Below are 15,926 nucleotides of genomic sequence, written 5' to 3'. Positions count from 1 at the left end.
TCCTGTTGTGCCACTACATACCGTAGGTAGTATTTAGGAGGGTTTAAGAGAAATGATTGAGGTTTATTTGTAAATTTCAAATGACCTTCCTGGCCCTTTTTCATTTGTGTTTCTCGATCTATTGTGGCGCCAAGAAAACTCATTTGAAAAATGTTTTTTGTTGTTGTAAGTTTGACCAGTAGAGGACTAGAAATGTCACGAGAACCAAAACTTTGGTTCCAAGTTGATGCCAAAATTCTGAAAACGTGATGGTGCTCGTTTTTTATACAGTACCGAGGATTAGGGCTCGAGAATAACGTCATCTAGTTGTCCCAGGGACGATAGAAAATATCCCTGATAATGCTACATTGTGAACAACAAATCTTTGTTGAAATTGGCAGGAGGAGAGCGAGTTAACGTTAGCTGTTCGCTGCTAATGTTACTAGGAGAGAAATGTTAGGTGTTAATGTTACTAGAAGGAGAGTAACGTTAGCTGTTAATGTTACTAGAAGGAGAGTAACGTTAGGTGTTAATGTTACTAGAAGGAGAGTAACGTTAGGTGTTAGCAGCCAGTAGGCAGCACAGTCCTGCTTGGCTAAATAACGGAGCTAACAGCTAATGTACAGAGGTTGCATTGAGTTACATTATGTTGTGTGTAAGCTCTATTCAGTAAAATGAGTATTGGGAGAAGGTAAATTATGAGGTTAGCATGATGTGTTCTCATAAAATGTAGTTTTTGGTGAGAAACTTGAGGCAGATCAGATTTTTTTTTACCGTGGTATCAAATTGGATATTCATGGATATTTCACTGGTATTGATATGGACTACTACATTTCTGGTGTAGTGACATCCCTATAGAGGACGTGGTGGAAACATACAGTATTGTCACGCTCAAAGTGCATTATAACAGTTTAGGCTGTTCCGAATGTCAGCAGATTTCCGTGATGAGGTACTAAATTTATTAGCATTTTCGGCCTTTTTAATCGACGCGATGAATTAAGTGCCCATTTCTTTATTTCCTTTCATCATTCCTTCTTTCACTTCCTCTCTTCCTTTCCTTCTTTTCCAGTCTTCCCCCCTCAGATAAGTAGTATTTTCTCCAATTGAGACCCAATAAAGTGTAAACAAAAAAATAAAACAAAAAAGTGCACTATATACAAAGAATGAAATATCAAATAATTTAAAACTGTATATACATGAAAAAAAAACAAAAACAAGAAGGCAAAAAGTGAGGTTTAAATGGTTAGTGCTAATGCTTTTGCTTGTATTCTCTTTTATACCTCTGACTTCCCCTGTTAAAATGTTTAACCATCTGTGATATGCATTCAATGGGCGTTTAGCATCAGCAGATACTTCATGCTACTGGTGAAATATACAGAGTGCAACGCTTCTCTCTGAACTGAACCCGGAGTACATTTAGCCTACGTAAGGTTGAGTGTCTGCACATGAAGAGACGGACTCATCACGATGTGGATGCGATGCTTTGCTACGGTGCTATGAGTCAAAAACACGAGGCGTTCAGGTGCAGACATTCCACGTTCTAGTAAGCAGCATGCTGATTAATGTGTATCTAAATATTCTCTTTAGTGGTAGATGGCAACGGTTTGTACAGCGAAGCAGCGGCGGCGGCGGCCGTGTCTTACAGGATGACGTTTAGTGTGTTTTTTCTCTCTCTCAGTGTTCTTTAAAAAATATGCTGCAGGTGCAAGTGTTTGATCTCGCTTTGAGCTTTAAGTGTGTTTGTTTGATCAAACCGAGCTGCAAACAGCCTCTCCTCGCCGGGCCGCTCTGTGTCTCCTGAGTCCCGCCTTCCGTCTCTGTCTAGCCAATCAGGGAGCTGCGTCTGGATAGGTCCACGTTGCTGGCGCTTAGTCCCCTGCAGTCCGAGAGTCCGGAGTTGGCGTCCTAAAAAGAGACCAGTTAATGTTAAACCACTGCTGGACAATATTTAAACAGTATTTAAAAATCACAAAAAAATATAATATTATTTTATCTGTTTTTACACAATTTTATTTAAATCATCTGTTGTGTTGTGGCAGGAGTGATGATTAAATGAATAATAATAATAATAATAATAATAATAGTTGTACCTGTGTGGTCTCCTCATTGCTCTTGTTGAGGAAGTTGAGGGAGCTTGCTCTCTTCATTCTGAGCAAAACAATACAATCAAACAATGAGCCTGAACCATTAAAAACTCATTAACAGTATATTGTATCAGAAATTATATTTTGTATTTTTAGGAAGAAACAACCAGTATTGTTAAATAGCCCAAAGATGTGGTAAAATAAAAGGTAAAAAATGAATACGTTTGTAAGTTTGAATCCTGTGTCACTGTGTTAAATGTTCTCTCAGAATATGCTAAAAAAATAATGTGTTTTTATATCAAAATCCATCTTTTTTTAGCATTATTGATGACTAATCATGAACACAGGTGCGTATACATACTGTAAATGTATACAAATCAAATACGACTAACCTTTCTTGACAATTATACTACACTCTTATATATTCATTCAGAAATACGGAAATATAAATAAGAAACATAAATAGCGCAAATAATAATGCTGAAAAATAGGATCTATGCAAATAAAATAAATGCATGCATTTATAAAAATGCAAGAATAGTGTAAAATAAGAATATAAGTTTAAATGTTCTGTACAAATAAATGCAGTATTAATGTCAGAGTAAACCAGATTATTGCACAGCTGAATTATTGCACTAAATTATTGTACTGTTAAGTCAGTATTGCACAGTGGAAGATATAATAAATTATGGTGTTATAGCTCCTGATTTTTTATATATATATATATACTGTATATAGATAGATATAGATATACTGTAGATGTAGTTATAGATATATAATATGCAACAATTTACAATCTAATGAAGATGTCTATCATTATCTAGACTGGACAAGGGTATATTTGATCCTAAATATGTCTTTATGACAATAAAGTAGAATTAATTAAATGTCTATCAGTTCGAGCAGTTTACAATAAATATTTGTAAATGTATGCATGTGTAAAATTAATTAACAATTTTAATAATTTATCATCGTTTATCAAGCAAGAATGCCAAGGATTCGCAGCCTACAGCTTCTCAAACATGAGGAATTGTTGCTTTTTGTTGTAAATTGACTGTATTTTTATTGTAACAAAAATGTATCACAAGGTCAACTGTTCAATCACATCCACTAGCCTTCGCTAGCCGATGGACGAGGTCCAGATAGGACGATATTGTGATAAGAATGATTTCCCAAACTGCTATTTTCAAGGTCATGGACGAGCCTTCAGTCTTACTGTGAAATGTATTTGGGTTTTGGACTGTTGGTTTGACAAAAGAAGCAATTTAAAGACGTTACCTCGAGCTCTGGGAACGTGTGTTTTTGACATTTTAATCAACTAAAGACCGACTACGGTCATATTTACACACATACATAAACACACAGGGGGGTAATCTTACCCTGGGTTGCGTGGTTCTTGCGGTCCGCTCCCCTGCAGCTTCTTCACCAGCATCTCGCTGCTCCTTCTCAGGGCGTCACGAATCTTCCCGAAGGAGCCGCTGCGACGCAGAGACCCGTTACCATCCTGAGGAAACATAAAACCAAGTCAGCATTTACTGGAAACATTAAATATTAAAGTGCATCGGACTACAAAGACTGGGCTCCCTTCTCATGTTTAATCACAGGTACTGAAGGACATTTACCTTTGAAATTATTCTCTATTAAAATGACTTTAACTGCCTCGTGTGCAAAGCTGTGTTGACCTTGCACCGTGTACTTTGCACGTTGAACTTATAAACTTCCATTAGTGTTGAAGTAATGAATCGGTGTCCATAAACTGACCCCGTTCCACTCAGCGGAGTCGTCGCCCTCGTTCTCTCCCCGCTGTCCCCCTGGCCCATTGAATCCTTCCCTGCTGTGTCGTCTGTCGCCTCCTCCGCCTCCACCGTCCTTCAGCAGCTCCACCACCTTACTCTGGTTAATGGCATCAATACCCTGAGAGACACAAAGAAAACAAAGATTGGAGAAGAGTGATTCAAAGGGATTGAAAAGAAAAATTACAGCTTTTTCCACAATAGTTCACACAGCATGTCTAAGGTCTTTACTACACACATTAGCTTCATGGCTGATCTTTAAATCAGTTTACGGGCTAATAAATCACAGCTGGAATGCCTGTTGAACTAATCAGGCTTCTTAACGGACCGAGCCGCTGAAAAGAGCCCAGACGACTAATCTAACGGCAGTAACTCAACCGGTCCTGCGGCGCTCTGTGTGTTGGTGCAGCACCTGTTTACGTGACTTGCTGGCGCACTCCTCCAGTGTTTCTGCTGCCTCCAGTTTGCCCTGGCGACGGTACAGAGCTCCCAAGCTTTTCAGGGTTGTGTTCACTGTCGGGCTGCAAAAAAAAAAACATGTTTTTATTTACTTTTTTAATGTGTGCAACCAGAAAAAAGGTATTTCTCAACTAAGTTAATCTTCGTTCCATTCACCGTTAATGAAACAGATGAATTGAGCCACAGGAGAAATACAGCAGTAATACAGCACTAATGTAACACACAGTCTATCCAAGGTTAAACTAATTCCCTTATTAGAACTGGATTTTGGCCAGTGTGCATTTGTCAAAGACAAACGATGAACTCTCTCATGTTGCTTTACGGACCTGATAATAACCCACTGAAATCGTTTTTATCAGTATGACTTTTACTGTCACATCATGGTTTCATTCTTTTCCCTGGGACAAACAAGAAGAAAATGGTAGTTTTGTCCAATGTTGGCATCCTTAAATGTATACAGAATTCGACCAGGGTACACTGTAATATTAAAGGGATAGTTCGGGTGTTTTGAAGTAGGGTTGTATGAGGTATTTATCCAGAGTCAGTGTGTTACCTACAGTAGATGACGGTCGGCGTGCCACCAGTTTGGAGAAGAAGCCAGTTTGCCGTGAGACAGCTATACAGTCTATGTTTCCGACGGGGAACTGAAGCCGTTATCTACGCTCTCACCAAAGCCACCAGACTCCATTGAAAAAAAACAATATTTTTACCTCGCAGAACAGAGGGGTTGCTGGTCCACTGCCGCCTCGATAGGTTAGTTTGTTTGTGTTATTGCGTGACTTTGGTGAGTTCGGATTCACCAAAGTCACACTAACCGATTTCTGTTCTGCGAGGTAAAAATACTGTTTTTTTTCCAACGGAGTCTGGTGGCTTTGGCAAGAGCATAGATGGATACAACAGCTTCAGTTCCCCGTCGGAAAGGACTGTCTCATGGCAAGGTAAAGCAGCGAAAATATTCTAAATATAGCGTACACTTAAACTGATTTAAAGTTCTTTTAGGCGGCTAAAATACATTTTGCTGCCGGCCCCGTCCACAGCAGCACATTACTTTGCTCCCGTGCGGTAACTCCTGTCTGCTTCTCCAGACTGGGGCCGTGTCAACCACCATCTACTGTAGGTAATACACCGACTATGGATATGCACCTCATACACCCCTACTTCAAAACACCCAAACTATCCCTTTAAGTCACTGATGACACGCATTGATTTTTATATTCCAATACAACAGTATCACCTGAACATACCAAAGACTGTTTATATTAGATATTTGATGTGTTGCTTGTATGCTGTCTGTGTTTTTCTTCTTTAATGATACGACGTTACCTGCTGAGTCCATCATTTTTTAGCATATAAATTGTCAACAATTTTAGGATTTTATTAGCAAAGAATTGCAATTTTATCAAAAAATATTGCCATCTGCTTCCTGATTGTTTGAATGTTTCCAGTGAAATCAAATGTCTGACTCACCTGTCCACCTTGCAGGCTTTATACCAGCTTCCATACTCTACATACGGGCCAGAGTCCTTACGTTTACCCTGAGAGAGAGAGAGAAACAGAGCAAGAGAGAGAGAGGTACAGAGAGAGGAAAGAGCATGAGGAGCCAAGTATGAAACATTACCCTATTAAACAGCCTATTAAAAATGTCCCTGTTGTCATTTGTATAGTCTGCTGTTTTCCATCATTCTCTATGTGCAGTTCATTTCCATAATAAGCTGCCTGCCAGCCAATAGCATCAATGGAAAAGGTCGATCTGAAACACTGACCTTGCTCTCCTCTCTCTCCTCTGCGTGCATCCAGATTGGCTTGTTGTCATCTGCAAAAAAAAAAAATCATATAAATGCTATTTGACATCCAATAACAATATTATTATGAGTGGACGACAACACTGTAAAAAGGTTGCAGCAGAAACCAAACAAATGAGGAGAAGAATAAAAGGATCCCCGGCCTGGACTGACCCGAATTTTTAAAGCCTCTCTAACCATAAATAAAAACACACAGCCTCTCTTCAAACCCGTGCTGTGCCAAATTCCTGCCGAGGCCTTCTCTCCTCTCGTGCTGGGCATGTGAGCACATAAGGGTTTGATAGGCTTAGTGGCAACGGGAGAGAAACATCGACATTAAGCCGCTCCGCACGCTTCGATAGCACGAAATAATCCTCTGACCTGCTGAGAGTACTGAGGGATCAGGGTGTGGCCCAAAACATGAATCCCAAAACACTGCGATTGAAAAATGGGTCGACTCGTGGATATTTTCCACTGTGAAAAACAATCGTTCTGAACGCCAAAGGATTCTCAGCCGGACATTTGTCAATACGTGCACAAATATTCTGACAGAGCTGGAAATTAGAATAGTTTTCATGAGTTAAATCCTTTTTAAATCTGTAAGAGTTGCCTATTTCTAACATAAAACTGCATTATGGCTCATCCAAACCTGGTCCACGGTAGGATTGTTAAGAGGTTAATAGTTTATATAATAAAAGGTCGATACTTGACGTCCGATATTGCCACGCAAAATATCGCGATACTATGCTGTATTGATTTTTTTCCCCCAGTCCTACTCACTGTTGACGGATCCAAACTCCTTCTCGTGTGCCCTGGTCAGGATCTCTTTGTACAGAGCCTCGGCATCTTTGAACTTCCCCTGCTTCAGGTAGCACGTAGCCTGAGGAGAATAAAACATGTGTCTAAATGGTAATGTTTGTAAAATAATGAATAATCACAGGATAAGATTAGCTTATAGAAGTGCAGGAAACATGCAAAAAGAAACTCTAAAGTTTCATTATGTCAAATGTTTGACTGTTTAAGTGAAGATTGTGACTGGAATAGTTCTTAATGATGTTCCCTCACCAGGTTATTTTTGGTCTTGGCCACGTTGGGGTCGTCAGCTCCCAGTTTGGACTCGTAGATCTCCAGGGCTCGTCTGTAGTAGTACTCCACCTCGTCGTACTTGCCCTGGTTCTGGCACAGCAGGGCCAGGTTGTTCAGCTGCTTGGCTACATCTGGGTGGTATTTCCCCAACACCTGGACACACAAACAAAACAGTTCACATCAATAAAATCTGCTCTGTTTTTTTACATTTAGGTGTGGTGGTGTGGGTTTTCACCTTCTCTCTGATCTCCAGCGCTCTCTTGCAGAGAGGTTCAGCCTCCTTGTATTTGCCCCTCTTGCCGTACAGGACCGCCAGGTTGTTGAGGGTTGCGGCCACCGCTGGATGATCCTTCCCCAGCGTCTTCTCTCTGATAGCCAGCGCATCATTCAGGAGGTGAGCCGCTTCTTTGTATTTATTCTGATCCCTGGAGGACAAAACACAACGACAGCATGTTGTTAAAAATCAGAAAAGGTTCTTTTTGACAACAACTAAAATTGTTATTTTTTTTAGCATGTTTTTTATTGTGTCCTTAAGAAAATGACAACAACCTAAACCATAGCAAATAAAATATGTACATATAATAACTGATAGTTACTGTAAAATGAAAAACGAATTATTCAAAAACAAGCGAGGAGAAAAATTGGTAATAATACAAAATATAAATAAATTAATACAAATTATAAAATTAAATTTAAAAAATATAATAAATTATAATTAAAACATAGAAATAAATAAATACTAATACTAACAATAAAAATAAAGAAATATAGATTAATAAAGCATTTATAGTTGTGTTGGGAATCTGGTGTGTAAATTGATTTTATTCATTTGTTTATTATTATTATTATTATTATTAATTCATGTATTTATAAAATAAAATAAATTATAATTAAAACATATATATATAAAATTTATAGTTGTGTTGGGAATCTGGTGTGTGAATTAATTTTATTCATTTATTTATCTCATTATTATTATTATTATTTCATGTATTTATAAAATACAATACAATCAATTATTATTATATATATATATTATCATTATTATTAAAGCATATAAATAAATAAATCAATGATTAATAATACTAACAATAAAAATAAAGAAATATACATAAATAAAACATTTATAGTTGTGTTGTGGATCTGGTGTGTGAATTAATATCTCCATTCCCCACCTGTACACCAAAGCCAGGATGTTGAGCATGGTGGCCACGTCGGGGTGGTCGTGTCCAGACGTCTTCTCCAGGTCCTCCAGGGCTTGTTTGCACAGCGGCACGGCCACCTCGTACCTCCCCTGGGAGGCGTACTGGATCACCAGGTTGTGCAGCGTCCTGAGGCGGGCCGGGATCTCGTAGCCTCCCTGCTGGGCAGCCACCTCGCCGCTGGGCTGCGCTGTGGGACGAAGGGGAGGATGACGTGAATATCACGGTCAAACTATCAAAGCTGTCCGTCTCCTTTCCATTCATTTATATCATTTCTCTGGTATTCTCGCTGTCTTGGGCGAGTAGCGTTTACTGCTGTGTTCCCAAACTGTCCCATAATGCTCTTCAAAATCCAAGATGGCAGTATTTGCAAAATGGTTTATGTACATGCATATGAGAAGCCTGGAGAGCTGCAGAAAGTGGAAGACTTAAGTCCAACAAAGACAACAAAGCTGAATGACTAATCCAAGCAGGACAAGTAGAGGATTAAAAATGATTCAGTCAAACCTGCTCCATGGATCGAGACATGGTTGCATAAGGAAATCCAGCTGGTTCTTGTATTTACTGTCACTATTTCTTCTTCTGTATTTTGCTTTTTAAATTTTTTAAATGTTGATGTCCAGAAAAGTCTTTTAAAATCCATTTTTTGAACACTCTTGCTGCTATTTTCTATTTTTCTCCATGCTGCTTGTGTTAATTGTTTTCCCCTCCCCCTCCCGCTCACAGGTGTCTCTGATTCACTTTCCTCTAAACTGCAATTCTGCTCTTTTTTCCCCTCCTTTACTCTGCTACAATTGCATTTATATTTAACACTTAATAGATCCCACTTCTCAGCATTTTATTTTTACTTATTTACACTGTGGTTATATACTGTATGTGTTTGGTGCACATATTTGTACATATTTTTCATCATTTATTTATATTTTTCTACATATATTGTGTTATATGTTGTAGCATTATGTACATAATGCGCATGTTACATACTCCTTTATTCCTATTTTCTTTTATTTCTTTATACTTATATATAAGAGCAACTGTAACGTGATCAATAAACCTTCTGATTCTGACTAAAAAGACAATAATGTCATAATAGAAAGTTAAAAGCGATTCCTCTCAGAATTATCAAATGAAGCAAAACTGGAACAAAAAGACTGATGTAGAACGAATCTCATGTGTTAACCAGGAGGAGCGTTTACAGGAAGTCAAATCAGAAAATGAAGTAACTAAAATGATCATCATAGTAGAATAAGAGATCTTTATGTGTGATATAAAAGGTGTCGTTTTACATGTTATGGCTAAATGTGTGGTTGACTTTAAAAGTGTACATAAACAAAGCTACGAAATAAAACTTCAGAGAAGCATATTCAGCTATTAATAATTGAAGAGACCAAAAGGAAAGAGCACTTGATGTCTGGCTAATGGAGAGGAGAGCTGAACACGCTATATAATGTATCGCACCGCATCAGTGACCTTTTTTATCTGCACAGATCCACAAATCCATTAACAAGCCTGAGCTTCTGCTTAGACGGTGAATTAACCAAACCGCAGCTCCAGTTACAAATAAGTGCAGCATCCTATCTAAACTATATCACAGTTGAAGGGTAAACGGGATGTTTGCCACTTATGCAACACTTGAGAATGACTCTTACAGTTGAGGCTTTAACATTTCTGTTTCTGTAAGGCATGACTGTATTGAGCTCGGAGTGCTTTTATTTTGACGATCCACACATTAAATAAGAACAGCAGCGATTCTTTTGCAGTGCTTTCACCCTGCAGTAACTGTGTGGAGGAAGGAATGATTCTGGAGAAGGTCAACCGCATAATGACTGGCTTCCTAATTATCTCTTCTTCCTGTGGTCTCCCACTACCGGTTACTCTCCTCCAGTATCAGGCACCTATATAATATTATATATATATATATATGTATATATATATATATATAATATAATATAAAAAAAAAAAATCTAAACTATAGCTCTGCCTTCATAATTTTTTTAATGGTACTAATTGTTTTATTATAAACCCACGGTGTAAAAGCCTATAAGATAACACAGAAGAGCTGGATATTTACATTTCGACATGAAAAACACTTGACATGAAAGTCTTCTCACCTCAATGTCAAGTGTCCTACTCCTAAAATGACCTTGTAGCTGACCTCTGACCCCAATTCTGAAAATTTCAGTACCAACATTTTTTAACAGCACCCTCTAGGGAGCGAGATCTAATGAATGTGACAACCGACCCCGTTCTCCCCTACTTCAATAATCGATTAATTGCTTGAGCCACTTTTCAGACAAAAAAAAGATTTGCTGGTTCCAGCTTCTTTGTTTTGTAGGACAGTAAATTTAATATATTTGGGTTTTGAACTGTTGGTCTGAACAAGCAATTTGAATACGTAACCTTGAGCTCGAGGGAAAATAATGTGTGGATTAATTGATAATAAGAACGATCGTTACTTGCAGCCCTACTATAAACTGTGTGTTGTTATCATCTCCCAAATCCCATCTGAGGCCTGTCTGAGGTCTAATAACATACCTGGTCCCTGGTCATCATCGTTGGGGAACAAGTCATCCAGATTGTCCTTTGAAGTGTCTCCTCCGCTCCCGCTTCCACCGCCGCCACCGGCGCTCTGGCTCTTCTCCTCCGAGGGCGAGACGTCGTCGTCGAACTTCTTAATCTGGTTCATGAACTCCAGGTGCTTCTTCTCCTCCTCAAGCTGGGCGACGCTCTGCTCGCTGCGCTGCAGCTTGTGCTGCGTCCCCGCCAGCTCGTCACGCAGCCACTGGTTCTCCTGGCAGAGCCGACGCACCTGGGCGCGCAGCTTCTGCTTCTCAGACTCCACGGCGCTCAGGTGGCTCGACAGGGCGATGATCACCTGGGGGGAAAGGGAAAATTGAACTAGCTGAAATGGAAAGATACGGCTATTTCTTTTAACTAAATGACTGTTTGTGACTCAGTATCTTACCTGTGCCTCTCCCAGGCCCAGCTCGATGGCCTCCAGACTCTTGCGGAGCAGCCCAGATTTCTCCTGGGCGGCGGGCGGCTGGGTGCAGTCCAGCAGCGAGTTGAGGAGCTGGGCGTGTTCGCCGCGCAGCGTCTCCAGGCCCTGCATGACGGCCTTAGTGTTAAGGACGATCTCATCCTGGCTCAGTCGCTCCAAAGCTTCTTCACGTGGATACACCATGGTGGACATTGCCTGGTTTCATACACACTGTGGGGAAAAGGAAAAGAATACAAGGATGACGATTTTTTTTATTTATATATATACACATCAGTGACATGGGACGCGCTTTTGCTGAGTGTGCATCGTCTTTTTCGTGTCCTGTCCTGCTCGACATTCTCGCAATTCAAACACGAGCTGCTCAGTGCAACCACATCCTTCATCTGCAGGTCACTGAGGTCATGTGGAGGTGGATGAGACAAAAAGAGAGAACAGGCGAGTTCAGAAAGAACAAGTCACTGCTGCAGAAAGCTTTCCCGCAGATCTCCCCTTTCTCTGTCTTTCTCTACAGTTACAAAGAGGTCAACGGCTAAATAATAGTTTCCAATTTCATAACATGGCCCCTTGGGTGGTTGGACTAGATGGAAAGAGATAACATGCGAGTAGTTTATGTTTAGTTAAAACCCAGCAGATTACAACAAGAGGGATTTCTTCCGAGCTTGAAACCGACGCAGCAGCTGCCATTAAATCCAATTAAAATGAGACGCTGTCACTCGACAGAGCTGCTGTTCACAGGAGAGAATTAAATTAAGCTTCTTTAAGTTAAGTTTCATCAATTATCATGTGCACGACAATTACAACAAAGCAGTCGTTGGCAATAAAAGTTTTGGATCTCTTTCAATGACGCTGATCAAATATTATATATTTGCCAAATCCCATGTTGATAAGAATATTAAATACCTGATAAATCTCCCTTTAAGGTACATTTTGAACAGATAAAAAAAATCATGAACAATCATGCGATTAGAGATTACAAGAAAAGCCGCCAATACTCACTTTTGAGCAAATTTTGGTCGTTTTTGTTTGATAAATCACTTAAAAACAATTATTCAGAAAATGTCGTTGATTCATTTTTGCCACCTTTTCAGTAACTTTTTTAAAACACTACATGTGATGATGTGTTGGTTTGTGACTGTTGATGAGTTCAGAGGCTACTCATTCTGAGCAATGTGGTCTCTGAAATAGAAATTGTTAGTCATGTGATTGGTCATCATGAACACAGAGGCGTTCACTGTCCATTTCTTCAGCGATGAAGCACAGATAAGTGGCCTTTAGGAAGAGACTGCATTCAAGCTGATGCTCGGAAAACCAAACTCCAAAATAATATGTTTGAGAAGTGATGGAGTCTAACAGAAGGAAAAATATAGTTAACACGCATGCACATATACATATGCTTGGAGGTGACCTGATGTTAAGGAGGAAGAACTTTTTATTTTCTATTAACTTATTTGTTGATTTAATTTATTATTACTCTCGTATTTTTGTATTATTATTGTTTTTTTTAACTCTATTCTTTCTTTTTATCATTATTATTATTATTATTATTATTTATTTTCTTAATTTTATTTAAATTTTGAATGTTGAAGTTGTTTCCTCTAGTGTATCTCTAGTTATAAACTATTGTAATTACAAACTGTAAATTGCATATATGATAACAACCTTGAAAAAAAAGGGGAAAAATAAAGTATAAAAAAAACCAAAATAATATCTGGAAAGTTCCATGTCAGTATATCTCCACATACATGTCACAGACGTAGACAGATCCAGGCAGAAAGATCTAACACAGTATATAGTCACTTCCTATCTTGAGCATGCAGCCTGTGGGGGGAATATTGACCAGCTGTAAATGAAACCCTTGCAGCAGCAGCAGCAGCAGCAGCAGGACAGAGGAGCCAATTGTGCAACATCGTGACTTTCTCTGCTTTGATGATGGAGTCGCACCTGTTCTCCTCTCCTCCTCCTCCTCCTCCTCCTCTCTGTCTGTCTAGCTCTCTCTCTCTCTAATTGGTTTATAAAACTATTGTAATTACGAACTGTAAATTGCATATATGAAAACAACAGGGAAAAAATATAACTGTGTGTGTTTTACCTGTTATATGTTTTATCTGCCTCGTTTAGTCTTGTTAAGTATTTGTTTTAAAGCACTTACCAGAAGTGGCAAACTGTGAATCTCGTATCTAATACAATGAGAATAAAGCTTTCTATTCTAGTAGAGACTATATATGAACACCTGCCTGACAGATCTCATGTGGAAAACACAAGAATTTCATGAGATCAGCAGGAGATGCATTTAATTTAAAAAGCTGTCTTACAGATGACAGTAGCTCTGTAGTGTAATAATCAATATATCTATAATAATAATAAGCGTAAAAAAAGACCATGTTGGGACTATTCCTGCAGCTGCAATATGATAACAAGCAACAACTTCTATCAACTGATCGACGCTCTGAAGAAACGGACAGTTTTAGATTTTTTTTCTTGTATGCATCCACTAATAATCCTCTCTCTTTCGCCATTTTTCCTCATGTGTCTCCTCTTTACTATTTTAAATTGCTTGTTTTTGTATATTTATTGTACTATTCTCTGGCTAAACGAGCTGCCCTTTGTGTGCCACAGATAAACGTTCAATAAAAAGATAAAACTAAGCAGCCTGCAACCTTAATATTCACAACATCCGCCTATAACCGAGGACTGATAGGCCGTCTTGTCAAGTATTTGTTTTAAAGCACTGACCAGGAGAAGTGGCAAACTGTGAATCTTGTTGTATCTAATACAATGACAATAAAGCTTTCTAATCTGTGGGGGAAATATTGAGCAGCTGTAAATGAAACCCTTGCAGCAGCAGCAGCAGGACAGAGAAGCCAATTGTGCAAAATCGTGACTTTCTCTGCTTTGATGATGGAGTCGCACCTGTTCTTCCTCTCCTCCTCCTCCTCCTCTCTGTCTGTCTAGCACCCTCTCTCTCTCTCTCTCTCTCTCTCACCCCCTCCCATCCAGCTCATCCACTCACTGCAATGCACCAATATTCACACTTCCCCTTCAAATGCACCCTAAAGCAGAGATTGAAGCTGTGGAAAACATAAAAAGCATCACAAAATTAATGTTATTTCTCATCCATGCATGTTTAAAATTGACTATTTTAAGCAAACAAATGAGTAAAATGAGCAGGTGGATGGATGATGGTTTGAGGCCTGCATGATCCCAGTAAGGAAAGGGCGGTGTGGTGTTTGTCTTGGCAACATTTCAATCAAGGTGACCGACAATGAGGAGAAGCTCTGTGCAAAACAGGACAACAGCTATATAACAGATGATTCATCACAATAATGTCAATAAGAAAATGCATTGCTAGTTTCCTACATGCAAACTGTTTGTAAACATTGCAGGCCTCGAGCATCAAGATGTTACACAACAACACACACCATTGCACATTATATTAGTCTATCTTATTTACCATTAGCACAGATAACAATATAATAAGGAACATTTTTAAGAAGTGCTGTTGCATAAGTAAAAACACTGCAGATGATGATGCATTCACGGACCTCGTCGAGGATGTAAATGCACCTTTTATTTTGATAGCTTCTTACAAATATATATCTGTTTAAACTGTATAACTCTTTATGCTCATTTAAATATTATGCATCCGTGTATTTACCTTCATCGAAGACAAGTGCGATGCTTTTCTGTCCCCTCGAACAAAGCAGCAGGACAATGTTGTGATGTGATGCTCCAGACTAGAGATGGGCTGGTCACAAACGAGTCGGTTCAAAGAGCCGACTCTTTTAATTGAAAGATAAGAGCCGGTTCCTGTCTGAGAGCCGTTTTTTTTTTTTTTTCTTTTTTCTTGAATTAATTCAAGGCAGAATGATATGATGATCTTCTCCACGCCACGGGCACTCCATGCACTGAATGTTGTGTTAATGATGTCCAATCAGGTGATGACAGACAAAGATCATACCATCAAGCAGGGGAGGGGCGGGGGCGCACGGCGCGCTGACGGTCTACAGGTACAGAGCAGGAGGAAGAGGAGGAGTGCGGTGCGCGAATAGCAGACAAGATGAGTGACAGTCGGAAACGAAGCAGCATGTAAAATTATGATATTCTGGAAATTATAAGGTTTAGTATAATTATATTGAATAATTTATGTGATATATGTGCACACATTACTAATCATAGGTCAAATCAGCTAAAGCTAAATTTGGCTGAATTATAAAAGGCAGAAGTGGTAAAATGAAGAGCCGAAAGAGCCGGATCTTCTTGGTGAGCTGAGCCAAATGATCTGGCTCACTAAAAAGAGCTGGAATTCCCATCACTACATCCAGACAAGACTAGTGTTAAGTCAATGCAACACAAAACTGCTTCCGGATGTGTTTTTCAAAATAAAATGAAGCTAACATTAGCTAGCTTAGGTGCTATGAACCTAGGTTACTGTTCATTTCACGTTGCTCACGCTATTTTTTGTCTATCTATAGTCATTTTGCATCCCTTTCTGGTTGTTTTTTGTCTATCTGTAGACGTTTTGCATCCCTATCTGGTTGTTT

The 15,926-nt window shown here is 39.1% G+C and overlaps 1 protein-coding gene across 1 annotated transcript; it reads right to left on the bottom strand.

Annotated features, from left to right (window-relative positions):
• Positions 1 to 1,244: 1,244 nt before the first annotated feature.
• klc2 (kinesin light chain 2) lies at positions 1,245 to 15,302 on the bottom strand. The gene is made up of 14 exons (XM_037759369.1): positions 15,041 to 15,302; positions 11,350 to 11,595; positions 10,920 to 11,259; positions 8,358 to 8,574; positions 7,418 to 7,607; positions 7,162 to 7,335; positions 6,877 to 6,976; positions 6,079 to 6,128; positions 5,783 to 5,850; positions 4,269 to 4,377; positions 3,825 to 3,977; positions 3,443 to 3,567; positions 2,070 to 2,127; positions 1,245 to 1,884 (listed from the first exon to the last, which is right to left on the bottom strand). Exons 2-14 carry the CDS (start codon positions 11,575 to 11,577, stop codon positions 1,801 to 1,803), a joined length of 1,896 nt encoding a protein of 631 aa, XP_037615297.1. The 5' UTR covers positions 11,578 to 11,595; positions 15,041 to 15,302; the 3' UTR covers positions 1,245 to 1,800.
• Positions 15,303 to 15,926: the final 624 nt, after the last annotated feature.

This window comes from Sebastes umbrosus, chromosome 22 (genome assembly GCF_015220745.1).
Source record: "Sebastes umbrosus isolate fSebUmb1 chromosome 22, fSebUmb1.pri, whole genome shotgun sequence".
Lineage (NCBI taxonomy): Eukaryota > Metazoa > Chordata > Actinopteri > Perciformes > Sebastidae > Sebastes > Sebastes umbrosus.
The sequence above is the reverse complement of the archived record's forward strand: the minus strand, read 5'-3'. Positions and strand labels throughout refer to the sequence as shown.